The 20504-nt window shown below is 49.1% G+C and overlaps 1 protein-coding gene across 3 annotated transcripts in view; it reads left to right on the forward strand.

Moving 5' to 3' along the window:
* The window catches only part of CNIH3 (cornichon family AMPA receptor auxiliary protein 3), a 203626-nt gene that overhangs the window by 151728 nt on the left and 31394 nt on the right, over positions 1-20504 (forward strand). For all 3 annotated transcript variants that reach the window (XM_081823026.1, XM_081823027.1, XM_006746439.3), the window contains 2 exons: positions 11984-12052; positions 16173-16220. In XM_081823026.1, the coding sequence (XP_081679152.1) occupies positions 11984-12052; positions 16173-16220 (117 nt within the window). The remainder of the gene's footprint in view (positions 1-11983; positions 12053-16172; positions 16221-20504) is intronic.

Consider the following 20504-nt stretch of genomic DNA (forward strand, 5'->3'; position numbering starts at 1 on the left):
GGGATGCACTTATCATGCAAATGGAAGTGAAAAGAAAGTCAGGGTAGCAATACTTATATCAGACAAAATAGACTTTAAAACAAAGACTGTAACACGAGATGAAGAAAAATATTATATAATCATAAAGGAAACAATCCAACAAGAAGACATAACAATTGTAAATATTTATGCACCCAACATCGGAGCACCCAAATACACCAAGCAGGTAATAACAAACATAAAGGAAGCAATTGATAAGAATACAATAACAGTAGGGGATTTTAACACCGCACTTATGTCAATAGATAGATCATCTAAACAGAAAATCAACAAGGAAACAGTGGCTTTGAATGACTCATTGGACCAGATGGATCTAACAGATACATGCAGAACACTCCATCCCAAAACAGCAGAATACACATTGTTTTCAAGTGCACGTGGAAGTTCTCCAGAATAGATCACATATTAAGCCACAAAACAGGTCTCAACAAATTCAAAAAGACCGAAGTCATACCATGCATCTTTTCTGACCACAACTCTATGAAACTAGAAATCAACCACAAGAAAGAAATATGAAAAGAACACAAATACTTGGAGGTTAAATAACATGCTACTAAACAATGAATTGGTCAACCAAGAAATCAGAGGACATTTAAAAATACATGGAGACGAATGAAAAATGAAAACACAATGGTCCATAATCTTTGGGGTGCAGCAAAAGTGGTTCAAAGAGGGAAGTTTATAGCAATACAGGCACACCTCAGAGAGCAGGAAAAATCTCAAATAAACAACCTAATCTTACACCTAAAAAGAAAAAGAAGAACAAACAAAACCTCAAACCAGTAGAAGGAAGGAAATCATAAAGACTAGATCAGAAATAAACAAAATAGAAACTAAAACAAACAAACAAACAAAAAAACCCACCCCAAAAACAGAACAGATCAATGAAACCAGGAGCTGGTTCTTTGAAAAGATCAACAAAATCAATAAAACTTTAGCCAGACTCACAAAAAAAAGGACTCAAATAAACACAATAAGAAATGAAAGAAGAGAAATAACTGACACCACAGAAGTACAAAGGATTATAAGGGCATATTATGAAAAATTATATGCCAACAAATTGGACAACCTGGAAGAAATGGATATGTTCCTAGAAACATATAACCTCCCAAAACTGAATCAGGAAGAAATAGAAAATTTGAACAGCTGGTTACCAGCAATGAAATTGAATCATTAATCAAAAAAACTCCTAAAAAACCAAAGGACCAGGACCAGAAGTCCTCACAGGTGAATTCTACCAAACATTTAAAGAAGAATTAGTACCTATTCTTCTCAAACTAATTAAGAAAAAAATAGAAGAGGAAGGAAAGCTTCCAAATTCATTCTATGAGGCCAGCATTACCCTGATACCAAAAAGATAAAGATGCCACAAAAAAAGAGAACTACAGGCCAATATCCCTGATGAACATAGGTGCAAAAATCCTCAACAAAATATTAGCAAACCAAATCCAGAAATGTGTTAAAAAATAATTTACCATGATCAAGGGTGATTTATTCCCAGCATGCAAGGGTGGTTCAACATTAACAAGTCAATAAATGTGATACCTCATATCAATAAGAGAAAGGATAAGAACCACATGATCATTTCAATAGATGCAGAAAAAGCATTTGACAAAGTCCAACATCCATTCATGATAAAATCCCTCAACAAAGTAGGTCTAGAGGGAACATACCTCAACATAATAAACACCATCTATGAAAAACCCACAGCAAACATCATCCTTAATGGGGAAAAACTGAGAGCTTTTTTCCCAAGGTCAGGAACAGGACAAGGATGTCAGCTCTCACCACTTTTATTCAACATAGTACTGGAAGTCCTAGTCACAGCAATCAGACAAGAGGAATAAAAGGCATCCAAATTGGTAAGGAAGAGGTAAAACTTTCACTATTTACAGATGATATGGTACTATATATAGAAAACCCTAAAGACTCCACCAAAAAACTGCTAGAACTAATAAATGAATAAAGTCACAGGATACAGAATTGATACACAGAAATCTGTTGCATTTCTATACTAATAATGAAGCAGCATAAAGAAAAATTAAGAAAATAATCCCATTTACAGTTGCACCAAAAATAATAAAATACCTAGGAATAAACCTAACCAAAGAGGTGAAAGACCTGTACTCTGAAACCTATGAAACACTGATGAGAGAAATTAAAGAAGACACAAATGGAAAGACATTCTATGCTGAGGGGTTGGGAGTACAAATATTGTTAAAATGTCTCTACGACCCAAAGCAATCTACACATTTAATGCAATCCCTATCAAAATGCCAATAGAACTTTTCACAAAACTAGAACAAACAATCCTAAAATTTGTCTGAAACCACAAAAGACCCCAAAGAGAGAAAGCGATCTTGAAAAAGAAGAACAAAACTGGAGGCATCACAATTACAGATTTCAAGTTATATTACAGAGCTGTAGTAATTAAAACAGTATGGTACTGGCACAAAAATAGATACATAGATCAATGGAACAGAATAGTGAGCCCAGAAATAAACTGATGATGATATGGTCAATTAACATTTGACAAAGGAGGCAAGAATATCCATGGGGGAAAAGACAGTCTCTTCAATAAATGGTTTGGGGAAAACTGAACAGCAACATGCAAAAGAATAAAACTGGACCAGTTTCTCATACCATATAAAAGATAAACTCAAATTGGATTAAAGACAAATGTGAGACCTGGGACCATAAAAATCCTGGAAGAGACCACAGGCAGTACTATCTCTGACCTCAGCCACAGCAACATTTTTCTAGATATGTCTCCTGAGGCAAGGAAACAAAAGCAAAAATAAACTACTGGGACTTCATCAAAATAAAACGCTTCCACACAGTGAAGGAAACCATCAATAAAACTAAAAGGAACCCATGGAATGGGAGAAGATATTTGCAAATGACATATCTGATAAAGGGTTAGTATCCAAAATATATAAAGAACTTTTACAACTTAACACCCAAAAAACAATCCAATTAAAAATGAGCAGAAGACATAAACAGACATTTTTTGCAAAGAAGACATCCAGATGGCCAACAGACACATGAGAAGATGCTCAACATCACTGATAATCAGGGAAACACAAATCAAAACCACAATGAGATATCACCTCACACCTGTCAGAATGGCTAAAATCAACAACACAAGAAAAAATAGGTGTTGGTGAGGATGTGGAGAAAGGGGAACCCTCATGCACTGTTGGTGGGAATGCAAACTGGTGCAGACACCCTGGAAAACAGTATGGACATACCTCAAAAAATTAAAATTAGAGCTAGCATATGATCAGTAATTCCACTACTGGTTATTTACCCAAAGAATATGAAAACACTAACTGGAAAACATACAGGCACCCTGATGTTTAAAGCAGCGTTATCTACAATAACCAAGATACGGAAGCAGCCCAAGTGTCCATCGACAGATGAATGGGTAAAGAAGATGTGGTATATATACGATGGAATATTATTTGGCCATAAAAAAGAATGAAATGTTGCCGTTTACAACAACATGGATGGAGATACAGAGTATAATGCTAAGTGAAATAGGTCAGTCGGAGAAGGACAATTATCATATGATCTCACTCCTATGTGGAATTTAAGAAACAAAAGAAACAAAGAGACAAACCAAGAAACAGACTCCTAACTCTAGAGAATAAACTGGTGGTCACCAGAGGGGAGGTGGGGGAGATGGGTGAAACAGGGTGAAGGGGATGAAGACCACACTTCTCACGATGAGCACTGAGTAATGTAGAGAATTGTTGAATCACTCTATTGTTCACCTGAAACTAATATAACACTATGTTAACTATGCTGGGTTTAAAAAAATAATTAAAAATAAAATAAATATAAGTCAGTGACTTTGAGTAAAAGCAGATTGTTCTCCATAATGTGGGTGGGCCTCATCTAATCAGCTGACAGCCTGAATAGAGCAAAAAACTGACCTCCCCTGAGCAAGAGGGAATTCTGCAGCAGGCGGCCTTTGGACTGGACCTGCAGCATCAGCTTTCCTGTGTCCAGGCTGCCGGCCTGCCGTACAGATCTTGGACTTAACCAGCCTTCGTAACTGCATGAGCCAATTCTCACGGAAACACTGACTGATATGGAGGTGAGATAGGGGTGAGGTTAGGGCAAGACCCCCTGTGCCTGTCTGAAATAGTTTTCTTTTCTAAGCTCTTTGCCAGGTAGGGTTAAGCAATTTATTTGATGGGGAGTCCTTAGCAGGCAGGGCGGTGGGTACTAAGCCCACTGTGTCATGCCCAGTGCGGCACCCCATCCTAAGGGTACTTTAATAAACTGTTCTCACTCCCCCACAGGAAGAGCGGTGGGTCAGTGTGGCCCAATGCAAAAAGCACAAGGGAAGAGAAATGGAGAAATTGAGTGCAGGTTTCAGCCCTCCCCCTTCTGCTGGGTGGTCTTGGGCGTTCCAACGACCTGTCATTCTCCTTGATTCTTCATTGGGAAAGTGAACGGCACACCTGTTGGTGATGTTACATAAAATGAACATAAAATTAAAGTACATGAACATATGTAGGGAAGTTTAAAGCACCCAGGACTTCTGGGCATTGTGTTTTCTAGAAAAGGAGGTGGGCCAGAGACTCTGCATCTTTTCACATGCTGAGTGGTGACAGGAGCTGAGCCAGGACCGAGGAAGCGGCTGGTATCCACGAGTGTGGAGCCAAAGCTTCTTTCTTCCTAGGGGCTGGGAAGTGGCATAGCAAACCCTTGCCTGGAACAGCTTAGGATGGGTGAACGGGACGCTCGGACTCACAGCTGTACAAGTGTCAGGCATAGAACCAGGACTAGACATTCAAGCCATGTCTGCGTGTCCCAAGCAGTCAAGTCGTCCCCGTCCATCACCCCTCTCCCATCCCGCGGAGCTCCTGACCCTCAGAAAGGGCGCCAAGCCTTGGGCTGAGGTTTGTAGGAATTGCTGTGGTTGGGACAAGACATGGCGAGGACATAAAAACCCGACTTTTGGGGCGCCTGGAGGGCTCAGTCGGTTAAGCGTCGGACTCTTGATCTCAGGTCAGGTCTTGATCTGGGGGGTCTTGAGTTCAAGCCACGTATTGGGCTCCAGCATGGAAACTACTTAAAAAAAACCCATACACCCGACTTATTTCTAAATCACGAGTGCATTCTGAGCATGGCTTGGGGTGTGTATAGAAGCCCGCCTCCTGGGGAGGCATTTATTTTGGGTCGGCAATGCTTCTTTCACATTCACTGTTGCCACCAAAGCCATTTCTTCCTGATGACGTCACAGCAGAACTTTCAGACGTTTTGCAAATGGAGTGTCTTTCACAGGCTCCCACTGCCTCAGTGGCTTAAAACCACGGGTGTTTACCCCCGTCCGGTTCTGGAGGCTGGAAGTCCAGAGTCAAGGTGACGGTGGGGTGCTGCCCTCTCCGGAGGGTGAGGGAAGAGCCCCCCCTGCGTCTTCCTGGCTGGTGGTGGCCCCCGACGATCCGTGTGGCTCCTTGGTTTGCAGCTGCAACATTGCAGTGCTGTGTCCTTTTCTCTTACAGGGTCTAACTGATGTATTTGCAGAGATCCTACTTCCAAATAAGGTCAGGTCTGAGGTTGCAGGAGGACAAGACTTTGGGGGACATTGTTCAGCTCACAACAAGGAGAAGTCAAGAGAGGAGCTTGGCCCAGGTGGCCTTACTGTCTGTAGGGGTCTGAGTGCAGACCCTGCAGCCGGATGGGTCGGCAGGCAGAAATTCTGGGGGCCCCGGCCACGTGCCCTCTTCCTGTGGCGTGCTTTCCTCAACGTTCTGTTGCTCTCTGCGGGGGGTGGGGGGGGGCAGCCAAATTCATCTCTGGCTTCCTGAGTTCGACGAGCCAGGATGTATGATCTTTTCTCATACTGCCTCTGAGCACTGACTTTTCACTGGGTCTGAAAATCTCCCCGGTGGGCACGGTTGGCACTGGGTTTGCACGCCCTGGCCTGTCACCCATGGCCTCTTGGTCTCGTCCAGGCAGCTCCCTTGGTCAGGTGGAGAGGCTGCAAGCTGCAGACACGCTCAGTTCTGCACGCCACCCAGAGGCCACGGCACCCAGGGACTGGGGGGCTGCTCGGTGCCTTGCCACAGGGGTCTATCTTGTGGGGCGTGGCCACAGAAGGCCCGCACGGTGGGATTCCTGGCCCATCCCTGCTCTCGACCTCAGCTCCCACTGTCTCTCCATCAGCAGGCTGTGTCTGCTGTGACCTTCTGCGTCTCCCTGCTGCAGACCTTGATTCCCCTCTCGGGGCCTCTGCAGCCTCACTTCCTTCTGGAACTTTCCATGTCTGGCTCTTGCTCATGCAGGTCCCTCGGGTGACGCGGCCCCTCCCCAGAGTCCTCCTTGATGCCCCTCAATCCTGTTTCTTCCTCACCCTGGCCCTGGTCCCTGGTCCACAGCCGGTGGGAGAACCGCGCTTCTAGTTTTGTCACTGCTGATCTGCGCCTGCCCTTTCTAGCTTTTGTCTGTGCTCGTAGGAACCTCTGTCTCAAGAGTTTGATGAGAGAACAAGGAGAGAAGATGGCGTATGAGAGAAAGTGAAACAGCGGGGTGGGAGGACCCAGACTTCAAGTTCAGCCTGTATACTTGACAATTTTGATGAAATGGGCTAATTCCTGCAAACTGTCAGCTCAAGATGACCCAAATAGTCCTACATCTATTAAGGAAATTGAAGTTGTAGCTTAAACCTTCCCATAAAGGGGGGTGTCCAGGTGGCTCAATTGGTTAAGCATCTGACTCTTGATGCTCAGGTCATGATCTCAGGGTTGTGAGATCGAGCCCTGCATCAGCTCCACGCTCAGTGGGGAGTGGGCTTGAGACTCTCTCTCCCTCTGCCCCTCTCCCATCTTGTGCACACAGTCTCTCTCTACATAAATCTTTAAAAAAACAAACTTTCCCGTAAATAAAATGCTATTTAGAAAAAAACAGAAAAATCTGTGTAGCCTTAGGAGTTCTTAGATCCAATGCCAGAAGTTTGATCAATAAAAGAGAAAAAGATAAATTGGACAAACTGAGAAGTATTAGGAGGACAGCACACTGTTAAGAATGCAAAGACAAGCCACACACAGACGAAAATATTGCCAAATCACATATCTGACAAAGGACTTGCATCCAGAACATATAAAGAGCTCTCAAAAATCATCAATAAGAAAACAAACAGCTTTGAAAAAAAGATGGGCAAATGATCTGAACACACGCTTCACCAAAGAAGGTATACAGATGGCTATTAAGCTCATGAAAAGATGCTCCACATCTCCAATTAGTCATTGGAGAAATGCAAATTAAAACTATAATGAGACACCTTTACGCACTTGTGGAAGTGGCTAAAATAGAAGAAATCCAAACTGACACAGGGTTGGCAAGGATGCCAAGCTTCTCACTCATTGCTGGGGGCAGTGTGTACAAGATGGTACAGCCTCTGTGGAAAGCAGTTTCTCAGTTCCTGATGAAGTTAAACATACAGCTACCACACGAACCAGCGATCCCCCTCCTATTGACCCAAGAGAACTGAAAACATGCATTTAGGTGAAAACGGGTATGCAAATGTTTATAGCAGCTTTATGCATAGCTGTTGAAAACTGGAAACAAGCCCGCATGTTCTTTAGCAAGTGAACGGACGACGACGTGCGCTCCACCCGTGCAGTGGAGTACTACTCAGTAGTAAAAAGGGAACACACTATGAATACAAGAGCAACAACGCTGCTGAGTTTACCGCATTCTGTCAACTGGAAGTAGCCAGTCTGACAAGCTGACATGCTGCATGTTCCATTTGAATGACTTTCTGCAAAAGGCAAAGTGATAGGGATGGAGAAGAGACTCCTGGTTGCTGGGCTGGGTGGGGGTGACTCCAAAGGGGCAACAGGGGGGAATTTTGGGGGTTTTTAGAACTGTTCTGTGTTTTGATTGTGGTGTTTACATGGCTGTATGCATTAAGTCAAGAGTCGTAGAAACTTTAAACAGAAAGAGTGCATTTTATTGTATGTAAATTTAAAAATAAATGTAAAAACATGAAGAGGCTTTGAAGGACCAGCAGTTAAAGCTCACTTAGTGCTGTTGGGTGGGGGTCCCGTGGTGGAGCGAACCCCAGAGGCTCGCAGAAGCTGGGCTGTGCCTCCTGCTGAATTCACCTGGCCATCCTTGGTCGTGGCGTCATCATGATGTTTGTCATGCTCACAGTCTGTCCCTGATGCTAACGGCTTGGCTGCAGGCAGAAGTCTGCAGCACGCACAGGGCCACCCCCACTGCATGGCCTGTGTCTCCCAGGCTTGGACACTGGTCAGGAGTCAAGGGCTGGGAGACCATGAATGAGTGCTAAGAAGAGGGTGACCTAACCCTCACCTCTTCTGGAAGCTCCCTTCCCCTTCCCTTCTTTTTTAAAGATTTTATTTATTTACTTATAGAGAGAAAGTGAGTGGGGTGAGGAGGGGCAGAGGGAGAGGGAGAATCTCGTGCAGACTCTGCACTGAGCTTGGAGCCCGACGCTGGGCTCGATCTCACGACCCTGAGATCATGACCTGAGCTGAAATCAAGAGTCGGATGCTTAACTGACTGAACCACCCAGGCGCCCCTGGAAGCTTGCTTTCATTCCACGGACACAGTTGCTCATTCCGGATGTCCTTGGGATCCTACTTCCTCCCCTCAGTGTGTCTTGGGAGGCAGAGCATCATAATGCTAACTGCATGGATTTCAGTGTCAGAGAGCCCTTAGTTTGCATCCCGGGGCCAGAGCAGTGATCTTGGGCAAGGACTTTAACTACTTTTGGTTTCAGCTTCTCAACCTCTAAGATGGGGACAATAATAGTAGCTACTTCACGGGGTGGCCGAGGATTACACAACCAAAACATGCACTTGAAGCCCAGTGCCCCGTGTGGCGAGCATGTAATAAACAAACAAGGTGTCAGGTGAGCGGATGCACGGATTCGTGAGTGCTTCTGGCGGGCGGGGATGCTGAAGCCTCTGTCGTCCTCGTGCACAGTGCAGCACCAGCCCGAGAAAGCACCTGCCAAGTACCTTCTGTCTCACGGAGCTCTGGGGCCAAAGTCACACTCAGGGCTCACTCCTTTCTTCACACCTTCCTCCAGGCCAGGCCCTGGCTCTCAGACGCGCTCAGCAGCTCTGAACCCCCAAGGGATCCCCCCGCCCCCGGCGCTTCACGCACCTTCACTCCAGACTCCCCTCCCAGCCCCGCATGGGTCAGGACGGGATGGGACCTGGACAGTCACAGCTGCAGCCCGGGGGCCGACTCCTTTCCTCCTGTGCTCCCCGCTCCTGGGGCTTGTATGTGGTACACCAACAGGTGTGGGGTTCTAAAGCCATCCGGGGACTGACTTTCAGTTCCTGGATCAAAATATGGTGCATTGTCTGTATAATTGCATAAATAACAGGCTGAAGGATTACTGATGCCAGCCTCATGGGAACAAGGAAGGGTGAACCTCGGGCTCCGTCCTGCCTGGGCTCTGCTCGGTTTGCATCTGTGTCAGGGTAAACGTGGATGTGCGTGTTGAGGACATTATGTTCGTTAGGATTTGTGGTTGGGAGATAGATCATATCTCAGCTGACTGGACTGATGGACCAAACCAAAGAGGGAGGAATTAAAAGGGATAAAGGTCAGTTCTGGCTCTTAAGCCTTTAAATCCAACAACGTGCAAGCAGAATGATGTGGACTGAGTTTAATGAGCACATGAGAAAGATCTGGGGCTTTTAGGCAAGGTCAGTAAAAAGACAGGGATGTGATGCAGAAACAAAAAATTTAATGCTACCAGGTTGCATTAACAGAGACATAGGTAACAGAACAGAGGAGGTGATACGTTTACTCTCTGTGCTAAGCTGAGCTCATCTTGAATATGGTGTTTACTTTTGACAGTCACATTTAGTATAGACATTTACAACCTGTAACGTCAGCAGAGGGCAACCAGGATAAGTGTCGGCTTATATAGAGGGTGGAGAGAGCCTGAAGAGCAAAGATTTGCCGGGTTCAGGATAGCCGACGCTACTTAAGGGGGTTCCTTGTGGAAGAGTGATTTGACCTATCCTATATGCCTCCAAGGCAGTGATATATAATAGAACTTCCTGTGATGATGGAAATATTTTATGTCTGTGCCATTTAATAGCTACCAGACAGATGTGGTTTTTGAGCAAATAAAATGGGGGAACTGATTTTTTAATTTAACTCATTACAATTAAAATTTAAATGGCTTACTGTGTATATCTCATTGGATGGTGAAGCTTTAGAGGGAAAATAAAAGAGTAGACCAGGGGTTGGCAAATTTTTTCTGTGAAGGGTAAGACAGTAATTATTTTGGGCTTTGCTGGGCATATGACTTCTGTTGGAGCAACTGGGCTCCCTCATTGTAGTGTGAAAGTATACATGGCGTAGGAAAGAATGAATGCATCTGCGTTCTAATAAAACCTTATTTATGGCAACTGAAATTTGAATATAATCTTTACATGTCACAAAATATTCTTCTTTCGATTTTTTTTCAACTACTTTAAAGGCGTAGAAACCATGCGTAGCTCCTAGGTTGTACAAAAATGGGTGTCAGGCTGGATTTGGCTTTGTAGTTTGCTGACTCTGGATTAGGATGTGGGTGGGAGCCTCAGGGACTCATCCGTAAGTTCAAGAATGGGAGACAGTATTAATTAGAGGTAGCCGGGCACGGCCTGAGCACCCTCAGTGAGAGGTGAGTTCTTGTCACTAACAGTTCAAGTACAGGCCGGGTAGTTAACTATCTGGCAAGGGATGAGGCAGAAATGTGTCTACTTAATACAGGTTATACTAGAATTTCCCCTGAATTCTGTAGGAGTTTTGAAATCAGGATGACATGTGACTGCTTTAAAATTATACCTGCTTTGTGCAGGGAAAGGGATTGTTTGCCCCACTGGGTACTTCGTCTGAGCCCCGTGTTGCTGGGACGGGGACACCTGCGGGTGGCCTCCAGCCTCGTTGCCACCGTGGTTCTGCCAAGCGTTCCAGGCCCCTGGGATGTGCCTTCATGGGGGAGCTGCCTATGCCCATCTATGTGCAGCCCAGGAGAGATGCTGCTGAGAGCGCCTCGGGCCTCCACGCCAGTGCCGTCTGGCGAGCTGTGAGTCTCTGTCCAGAATGAAGTTGAGGACCCACGTCCAGCGGACCCGTCTGTGAAGACGGGACTGCTCAGGAGCTGATTGTCCAGCCCGCGTCCTCTCTGTTACTGTCGGCCCTGCTCTCTTGCCTTTCTCTTCTCCTCTGTCCTGCCTTCTGTCTGTCTCACTTCCGATCAGCATCTCTGCTAAAATAAACACAAACAGAGAATAAACGGCTTCTTCCTACAAGGAGAGAGGTGGAAAGCGCTGGCTTGAAGTTGGAATTTCTTGTGCTTTTATCCACACTTCCACCTGCCGCCACTGTAATGGAGTTTTCTCCATGTCTTTGCAAAGCACAGGAAGCCTATGAAGCTTGACTTGGGGGCTTTCCAACAATTGAGATAAATACCTTTGGCATGCAACATTGTGTAAATTTGATACACGAATGTTGCAGAACTGTTCCCATTGTAGGACTGGCTACCCCTCTGTTCCGACACATAGTTATCACTTCTTCCAGTGACCGGATTGGTTAAGAGCTGGTCTCTTGGCCAGTTTAATGTTTAGAGTACAGTTTTGTTGTCTGTATGCACTAGACTGTGCATTAGGTCTGCAGGACTTACTTGTCTACTCGTGGCAGGTGCGTGCCCTTAAACAGTATCTTGCCCTTTCCCTACGTGGGGGAGTTTTAAGGGTACACAGAAGACGGAGGAGTTCGATCAGCCCCAAGTGTCCATCACCAGCTTTGACGGCAACCACCTCCTGGCCAGTCTTAGATCACTGATACCTTCTTCCTGCCTCCTGTATTATTTTGAAGCAAATCTACAGGAAGACGCGGGGCACTGACTCACCTTTGCACTAACATCTCAATTCTGCGCATTCCGTTTCAGATCATTGCCTTCGATGAGTTAAGGACGGATTTTAAGAGCCCCATAGACCAGTGTAACCCTGTTCATGCGGTAAGTAGCGGGTGCAGGCGGGGGCGGGGGGTGTCAGGGCGGGTTACTGGGGCCTGTGGAGGAGGGACGTTCCGATGGGGGGGTGGGTAAAGTGCCTCCACTCCTGGCTCAGGGCCGTCGAGGACCCCTCTCATTCCTGAGGTCCGCCCGTCGTACCTTGCAAGTCAAATAGGACGATCCCAGGAGGCCAGGTGGGAAAGGTCTGCTGTGCTTTGGCGGACGAGTCTTCAAGGCCTCGTGCTGGCGTTTCTGGTTATTTATCCTTGAATAAGGAGAGAGGCTCCATGTTGGCCAACGTGCTGGCAGGGCATGGGAGCCTCCTCAATGGCTGTGTGCTGCGCTTGGCCAGGTCTCTCAGAGGGAGACACCAGAGTGGGTGGAGGTACAGAGCCCCTGGGCCCGCGTCCACCGCGCAGGGGGACACTCATCTCTAGAGGCTCCGTGGGCCTGAGGTCAGCTCGCCTCCCACTGGGGAATCTGATGCAGTCTGGTCCTCAGATCCAGGCTCGGCACGTGCGATCTGACCGTCCCGTCCGGCTGCAGCTCCCTCATGCCCAGGAGTGGGTGTGACAAGCGGCTTGTGCAGGGAGAGGAGGAGGACCCTACTTCCAATGAATGGGGTGGGTGCAGCCCACTTGCCAGGGCCGGGGACCAACCACGCGGGTGGACAGAGCCTTGTCCACACTCATTCGAGACCAGCACTGCTGGGCACACACGGTTCTTTCAGGTGTGTCTCTCAGCCTGCACTCACGGGGTCCGCGTGTGGTTGAAGTTCCTTCCAGGCCCCGGGTTCCAGTGCCAAGCCAAGTTTTTGTTTGAATAGCTCTGTGGGTATTTTCAGTTAGAGGTTGTAGACCGGACAGCAGGATTTACTAGTGTGAATCCATCTTAACCTGGAAGGCTTATGGTGTCACTCTAGCGACACGGACAAAGAGGTCTGTTCTCCTTGAAGAAAGATGTGCTCTCGGGAGGAGCCAGAAGACCAGGGAACTAGGCTTCAGTGTCCCCTCTGAAAGCACAGGGCTTTTATTGGAGTCGTACATTTTGGTGAGTTTTTACTGCACACTAGGAACTTTACACGTATAACCTATAGTCTCACAACTCTGGCCAAATGGCATCATTTACCGCATGTGCAGACTCGTACGCAAGGGCCCACAGCCCGTGGAGGTCTGCCTGTCCCCAGAGCCCGTGTTCTTACCACCTAGCTACTCCATGGTGTCTCTTTCAGAGATTGGATTTTCTAATGCCTGATTTTATCATCCCTTTGGCATCAGATTCTTTGGTTCTGTGAAATAGAGCCAAACCCTTTTCAAAGTCAAGGGTGTGAAGCAGAAATATGTGGCAAGTTGCAAGAGTCCCTAAGATGCACTTGGAAACTTCTTAGGCTTTGTACTTCCATTAAAGTCCATTTTTATTTCCATCTGCTGGCCTCCCCCCACCACCTGTGGTAACTTGGCCCCACCGGGCCTGAGGGGCTACCCCCCAGTCTCATTTCTTTTTGGATGTTTTCTGTTTGGCACCAGGGTTACACACCTGGCCCGTTGGAGCTCTAGTCCAAGAGGGAGGCCGCTATCCGTCCTCCTAGCTGTGTGGGCTCAGATGAGCTCACTGAAAACACGCAGGGCTTTCTTGAATGACCCCGGGTGCACGCTAGTGCGGAAACGTGTCCTCCGCTCCGCCCCGTCCTGCCAATTCAGCCCAGGCGATCGGTGAAACCGTGAGACAGCTTTGTGGAGTCACGAAGAGGATATAGGACTGACAAGCGCGCTGCGGCAGCCTCTGGGGAAGGTCAGCGCAAGATCGAAGCCTGCACACAGTAGGCACTCAGCTGTTGTTGACCAGAGGGAGAATGCATCTGCTGCAGGGTGAGGTATACCGTGGAGGCTGGGTCTCGGCTCTTCACTCCTATCGTGAAAGCCACACTTCTAACTGGGTAATGACTTAATCAAGGAGCCTGGACCCTGTGGGCCAGACAGTCCGTGGACAGACTGAAGACCCCCCGGGAAAGCACTCTTGTCTGAGATTTCTAAAAAAATCCATTAAAACCCTACATGGATGAATATTAGACATATTTTCTTGGTTTTGACGATTTACTCCCCGGCAGGGAGCTAAGTGCTTTGGATGCCTCATTAACTCACGTAGAGCCCCCAAAAATGCATCTCCGCCTCAGCTGGCTTGAAGGAGCTACCGCCCACTGGTGACACCCGCCCTGCATGGACTTAACTTACAGACAGTAACTCTATGAGCAAGCGTGAGGCCCACTGGCTCTCTGGATTGAAGATCCCCTAGAGCTCCAAATCTTGCAGGGCCCTTGGGGTGGACCCCCTTCCAGGAGCTGGAAGGGACGAGGAGGGCCCTGCTCTACTCCTACCTTCTCATTCAGCCCTTCCCCTTCCTTTATCGGCAGGCCCTTTAGTGTCACCGTCAAGGAAGGGGAGCCAGCAGAGGACCAGCTTGTGGGGAAGGAGCCGGTGCGGGCCCTGTGGCAGCCTCTCTGTGCCTGGCACCTCACACCCTTCCTCTTATTCTCCATGTAGGCAGCCTCGATGCCCAGCCGTGTGTGGGGTTTGTGTGTGCGCATGCGCATGTGGACAGACACGGGGTTTGCTGCGGAGGACGTGGTCTGTCTTCCTAGCCACGTGGACACTAATTTGTCCTGATGTGGGCTCTTTCCTCTGGGCTTAAAGGATGCACAGGAATCACTGTACGATTCAGTTAGGGAAGCTGAAGTGGCCCAGCCACCTGTCTTCCCCAGATCCGCGAGCAAGTTCATTAGCATCACTTCCATGGTTACCAAATTGCCTCGTAACGAAGCATCGGACAGAGGCTGCAGCTGTGCTCAGAGGGGCTTTGGAAAACAAGAAGTCACTGCGGGAAAGGGATGGTGGCACACCGTGTGTGATGTGACCGTCACCCCCCGCCCGGCCGCGGGCACCTGTTCTCAGCCCTGAGCCGGGCTCCGGGCATGGACTTTGACATCTCGAGACATCTTAGCTTGGGGGTGCTGCTGGTGTCTAATTTAGTGGGATGATTCCTTCCTCTAAATGCACTCACTTTAGAAAAATGAAATCAGCAGGCAGAGAACTTCCCGACCGTAGACTCTAATCAGGGCACACGGAGCCCCGGGTGGGCAGTCCTCCTGGGAGGGTGACTCGGCCTCCAGGGCGTCCCGAGGACTTAGTTGTCTTATAACTGGAAGTTGGTACCTTTTGACCCCCTCCGGCCAGTTGCCTCTCCTCTACTCCCTGTCTCTGATAACTGCACACCTGATCTTTTCTATGAGTTTGTTTTGTTGTTGTTTTGTTTTAGATTCCATATATAAGCAAGATCACATGGTACTTGTCTTTCTCTGTCTGGCTTATTTCACTGAGCATAACACCATCCATGTTGTTGCAAATGGCAGGATTTCCTTCTTTTTGTGGCTGAGTGATATTCCTGTGTGTGTGTATCCTGACCGTATGAGAGTATATTATACTATATGTATATATATACACATGACATTTTCTTTATCCGTTCACCCATCCATGGACACTCAGGCTGCTTCTGTGTCGTGAGTCTTATAAATAATGCTGCAGTGAACACAGCGGTGCAGATACCTTTTCTAGACTGTGATTTCATTTCCTTCGGGGAGATACCCACAAGTGGAATTGCTGGATGATCCGGTAGTTCTGTTTTTAACTCTTTAGGGAACCTCCCTGATGTTTTCGTAGCGGCGGTACCAATATCCATCTCAGCAACAGAGCATGAGGGTCCCTTTTTCTCCACGTCCTCATCAGCACCTGTTGTCTCTTGTCTTGATTTTAGCCATTCTGACAGGTGTGAGGTGATAGCTCACCGTGGTTTTGATTTGCATTTCCCCGATGATGAGTGATGAGCACCTTTTCATGTACCCCCGGCTATCTGTATGTCTTCTTTGGAAAAATATCGGTTCAGACCCTCTGCCCATTTTATTTGGATTATTTGTTTTGTTTTTTTTTTTTCTGTTGAGTTCTATGAGCCGCTGGGTGGGAGCACGCAGGTCTCTGGTGGGTGCTGCCTTCTCTCCTGGGGGCTGAATGTGGGGGCTCCTTCAGCAGAGCATCTAACCTCCCCTCTTTTTCTTTCCTGTGCATCCCGATAGAGAGAACGTCTGAGGAACATCGAGCGCATCTGCTTCCTCCTGAGAAAGGTCAGTGCAGGAACTCCACGCCCGAGGGTGGGTCCCGTGGTCATGGCTGGTCACGCGCGGAAGGGGCTGGTGAGGCTTGGCGCCTGCTCCAGTCCTGTCTCCCCGGAAAGGCAAATGGCAGGGGAGTGGGCGGCGGGAGCAAGTGAGCCTTTCGTTTGCTGGAAACCTCGAGATAAAAGGAGCTCATTGGAAGGGGTAGCCATCAGTCAAAGTGACAGGGCAGTACTGGATATTTGCAGGTGCCCTCTGGCTGGACTCGGAGGTTCTTTACCTTCGCATGATGATGGATGGCGTTTCCAGCTCATGTAACTGCACAGCCTTTGTTCCTGGCGGGGCTCAGGGAAGTTTTTAACTAGATGCTGGGTTTCCTCTGAGGTTTCAGCCTGCCACTCAGCTTTGTGGTTTGATGGGCAACATCACTGGGAGTGTTTTGGGGGTGGGATGGGAAGTGTTATCGAAGGGGGGGCCAAGCATTGGGAGAGTTGTGAGCGGATGGGTGGCAGGTCACAGCGGCCCCGAGTGCATCTGGAAGCACACGTGTGCACACACGGTTACGTGTGCGCGTGCAGCTCAAGCTTGGTATTTAGCTCACCTCCGTGACATAGCCGGGCCACAGGATGGGGAAGCCACCTGTCAGCCCAGAGGGAGCTTCTGAGCCGTGGGTGAATTCGAGAGAAACGCCTACCCCGCCGACATTGACAGGGAGTAACAGTGCGAGCTTTTGGATTTTTTCCGTATTTCCATAATGATACCTTTCACTGGAGGAGAGAGCCTAATCAAGTAGTTACTTATTTTTCCAGCTACTCACTTTGTCCTTTCGTGCTTTCCTAGAGCCTCGGTCTGATTGGGTTCCCCAGCTTGTGGGTCATAGCAGGGAAGTGCGGTCAGATAGGGAAAATACACATGAAAACATTAGGGACCCAAAGAGTAAAGGATGATGTAAGGAAACACATGACATTTGGTGTTAAGGGCAACTCAGGAATTTGTCCGTTACTTTCGCCTGTCGTATCTTGGACACCAGCAATCCCTTCGGCGGTCAGTTCCCGTCTGACGCCTAAGAGTCTGTCACGCTCCCTTCCCCCATCCTGAACGTGCCTCCCCAATTCTCACATCCATCCTATGAGTCTGGCTCATCCTTCGGCACCGCTTGGCCACTGACTCTGGCCGGACAGTGGCCGGTGGCTGCGACTGCCAGGGTCCTGCTTAGAGCCCAAAGTCAGAGCTGAGGCCAGGAGAGAACCCAGGCTAGGCAGGAATTAGCATTACCATTTGTCAATTTACACATAGTTTGTGTAAGTTTCTAGAAACCGCAGGCATTTTGCTCCAGGAAACCTACGCCAAGTACCTTTTTCTGTTTCTCGTCCTTTTCATGTGGTCCCTCCCCCCATGCGGTGGCCTCTGTGGCCCTTGGGAACACAGGTGCTGTTCATCGTTAGCGGGAAACCCCAGGGAGGCTGGTCCAGGGTAGACACTGCGGACAGGCAACCCTGACTTCAAGTTCCTGGGTGTTCCAGCTGCGCCCGATCATGCGACCTGCGGCCCAACGGTCTTTGGCCCCACGACCAGGGGCACGAGGACCTAGCCCAAAACATGTGCATCTACTATATTTACTACACTTACTACTTTCATCAGATTTGTATTTTAAAGTTGCACGTAGCTCTCTCTTGTGTCGGCCGTTGACCGGGCAGGTCCCTAACTGACAACTTCTCCTGCCCCGTCCGTGCCTGCTGCCTTCCTTGGGGTCTGTGCAGTCACCTGACCCCCGTCTGCTGCCCACCAGCTCTGGTCCCTTCCACGGGAGAGGTGGTAGGGGACGCAGGCTTCTGCTGCGCCCAGATGCTGCCCCTGCCCTGATGATCCGTCCAGCCTGCCTCGAGAAGCTATAGGTGTGTGCGGCTCAGAGCTGCTCGGCGCCGGGCGCATTCCCGCGGGCATCCTGAACCCCGGTGGCTGCCGGGAGCGCCATGTGACACCCCCGGGGCTCACGCACACCCCGGAGGCAGGTGAGGTGGCCCGTGGCCTCCCCGGCCTGAGCCCGTGCCGGGGATGTGGGGAGCGTTAGTGGGTCTGGTTAGCGCCACCACCTTCTGGGAAATGTACCTTCCAAGAAATTTCTTGGAACTTGTCCCCCAAACACCCAGAATGTGATGTATCTCTGCAGCTGATTGTTGCTAAACCACCTCCTCAGCTTTCTCGGGAGGAAGGAAGGGATTTTCAAAGGGGATCCATTTTTAGCTCTCTAATTATCAGAAAATGTGTTCTTTGGGTAATTGTCTGAACTGCAGGATTCCCGTGTCGACGTGCACGTGTGATTCATTTTCCATGGCAAGAGCTACTTCACATGCTGCTCGCCTGCTGGAGTGGGACGTGGGCTCCATGGGTCGCTGTGCAGGTCAGGAAGGTCAGGAAGTGTCACAGGCCCCGCAGGGAGGAGGCGGAGCTGCGCCGGGGCCCCGGCTGCATCTTGCAACTTCAGAGAATGGCTGGAGGAAAGGAGCTGACGGGCGAGCCCGAGGTTGGCATGAGCGTGGGGAGAAGCGTGCCTTGTGAGTGGGGCTCCTCAGACCCTGGACTCGGTTGTCCCTGGGGACCCATGAAATGTCACCTCCCTTAGGCCAAGTCAGACAACAGAGTCTGTGACGGTTTCGTGTTGGCTGAGCCTGCCGGGGGGAGGGAGACTCAGGCGCAGAGGTCAGGATGTCCCTTCTGGCTTTGACGCATCTGGACGTCTCCACCTTGCCCCCTGAACCCACAAGCGCGTCTCCAGCCCCCTGCAGGTTTCTGACGTTTGTGGCTCTAAACGGTGGATGGGTGATTCTCCCCCTCCATCGAGCAGTCGCCCCGGGACGTGGAGGAGGAGTGGGTGGGGTTGGGGTGCTGGGGTGTTGAGGTCTTTGGGGTGTAACCAGGCTGGTGGGAGGGGGCAGGTGTGCCAGGTCATGATCTGGAAGAACGTGGTGGTGCTAAGGCCACGGTGTTGCCACCAATGACCACCTGCGCCCCCCCTTCCAGCTTATCCGAGCCACACCTGCGGGGGGTGGGGCATCACGGGGTCAGGTGTGGCTGAATGCTGTGAAGCCGGGTCCCCTGCAGAAGTTCCACGACGGGGTCCCACCAGTGGGGTTGGAGGAGGTGGGGAGCGGTTAGGACCCTTTCCCAGTGCAGAGTCCGTTTGTCGAGTAGGAAGATCACACTGTCGTTCCAGATTCTTCCCCGTCCCCTGTGTCCGTGGGGTCATGTGCAGTTGCTTGGGTCACGTCCCTGAAGCCAGCCCTGCCTGGACCCATGACCTTGCTATGTGATTGTGCAGGTCCCCTCCCCCGCACTCATGTTGGGCTCGGCCACGTGAATGTGAGCAGGTGGCGGGTGTGCTGAGGCTTCAGAGTCCTGGGTGTCCCTGACATCACCAAGGCCAACCCACTGGTGCAAGGAGCATGGAATGCAGACCCCAGCCCATCTGGAGCTCAGAGCCAAGCCCCCTGGATCCGGCGGCCCCCATTCAGCCTTTAGATGCATGAGCAGGTGTAAGTGATTATCACTGAAATTTGGAATGATTTGTTATGCAGCGTTAGTAAGGCTCACTGATGCTGTAAGCATGTGCTACTTACATAGGGGGAGAATCTTCTTTAAAAACGTGGTTGTGTCCTGTGCCTGTACACATCAGCTGTTTGCTGACTCTACAAATTTATAAATAGATGGTTTCAAACTCTGCCGCAATTTCTTTGACCTCAGAGGAGGCTACTAAATGCATTAATGTACCAGAACTGAGAGAAAGACCCATGTCGCTTTGGATCACAATGTTTGCCATGCATTAGCTACTTGGAAGAAGAGCGAAGACAGTCCTTTTCTCTAATCCCTGCCACAAGGGATGGACTTGATTTCCAGTCTCTTTGGCTGCTGGTGCGGTTCTTCCTGCAGGGCTCTGGAGGGAGTGGTGCATTTTATTTGAGAGACATAAGGCAATGAAAAGGGATGCACAAACTCGGCGGCCGGAGAGAGGCCATCCTTGACTCAGAAATCTTCCAGATCAGAATTCCGTGTTGGCTGGCGGATTTCTAAAGCGTGCTGGGGCCAAGAGCTGCTTACATTTCCTGAGTGACCACCGTCCGCCTTTACAAGAATAAACTGTAATCCTCCTGACAACCCTATGAAGTAGGTCATGATGAGGAGCCCCACCCGAAAGACGAGAAGTCGGGGCGTGGAGAGGTTTACCTCTGGGGTCTCGTGCTTCCCAAGCCGGTGGAGCTGGGATCTGAAGACAGGTCTGACCAGAGTCCACATTTT

The sequence above is a fragment of the Leptonychotes weddellii genome, chromosome 6 (genome assembly GCF_054177405.1).
Source record: "Leptonychotes weddellii isolate Sample4059 chromosome 6, ASM5417740v2, whole genome shotgun sequence".
Lineage (NCBI taxonomy): Eukaryota > Metazoa > Chordata > Mammalia > Carnivora > Phocidae > Leptonychotes > Leptonychotes weddellii.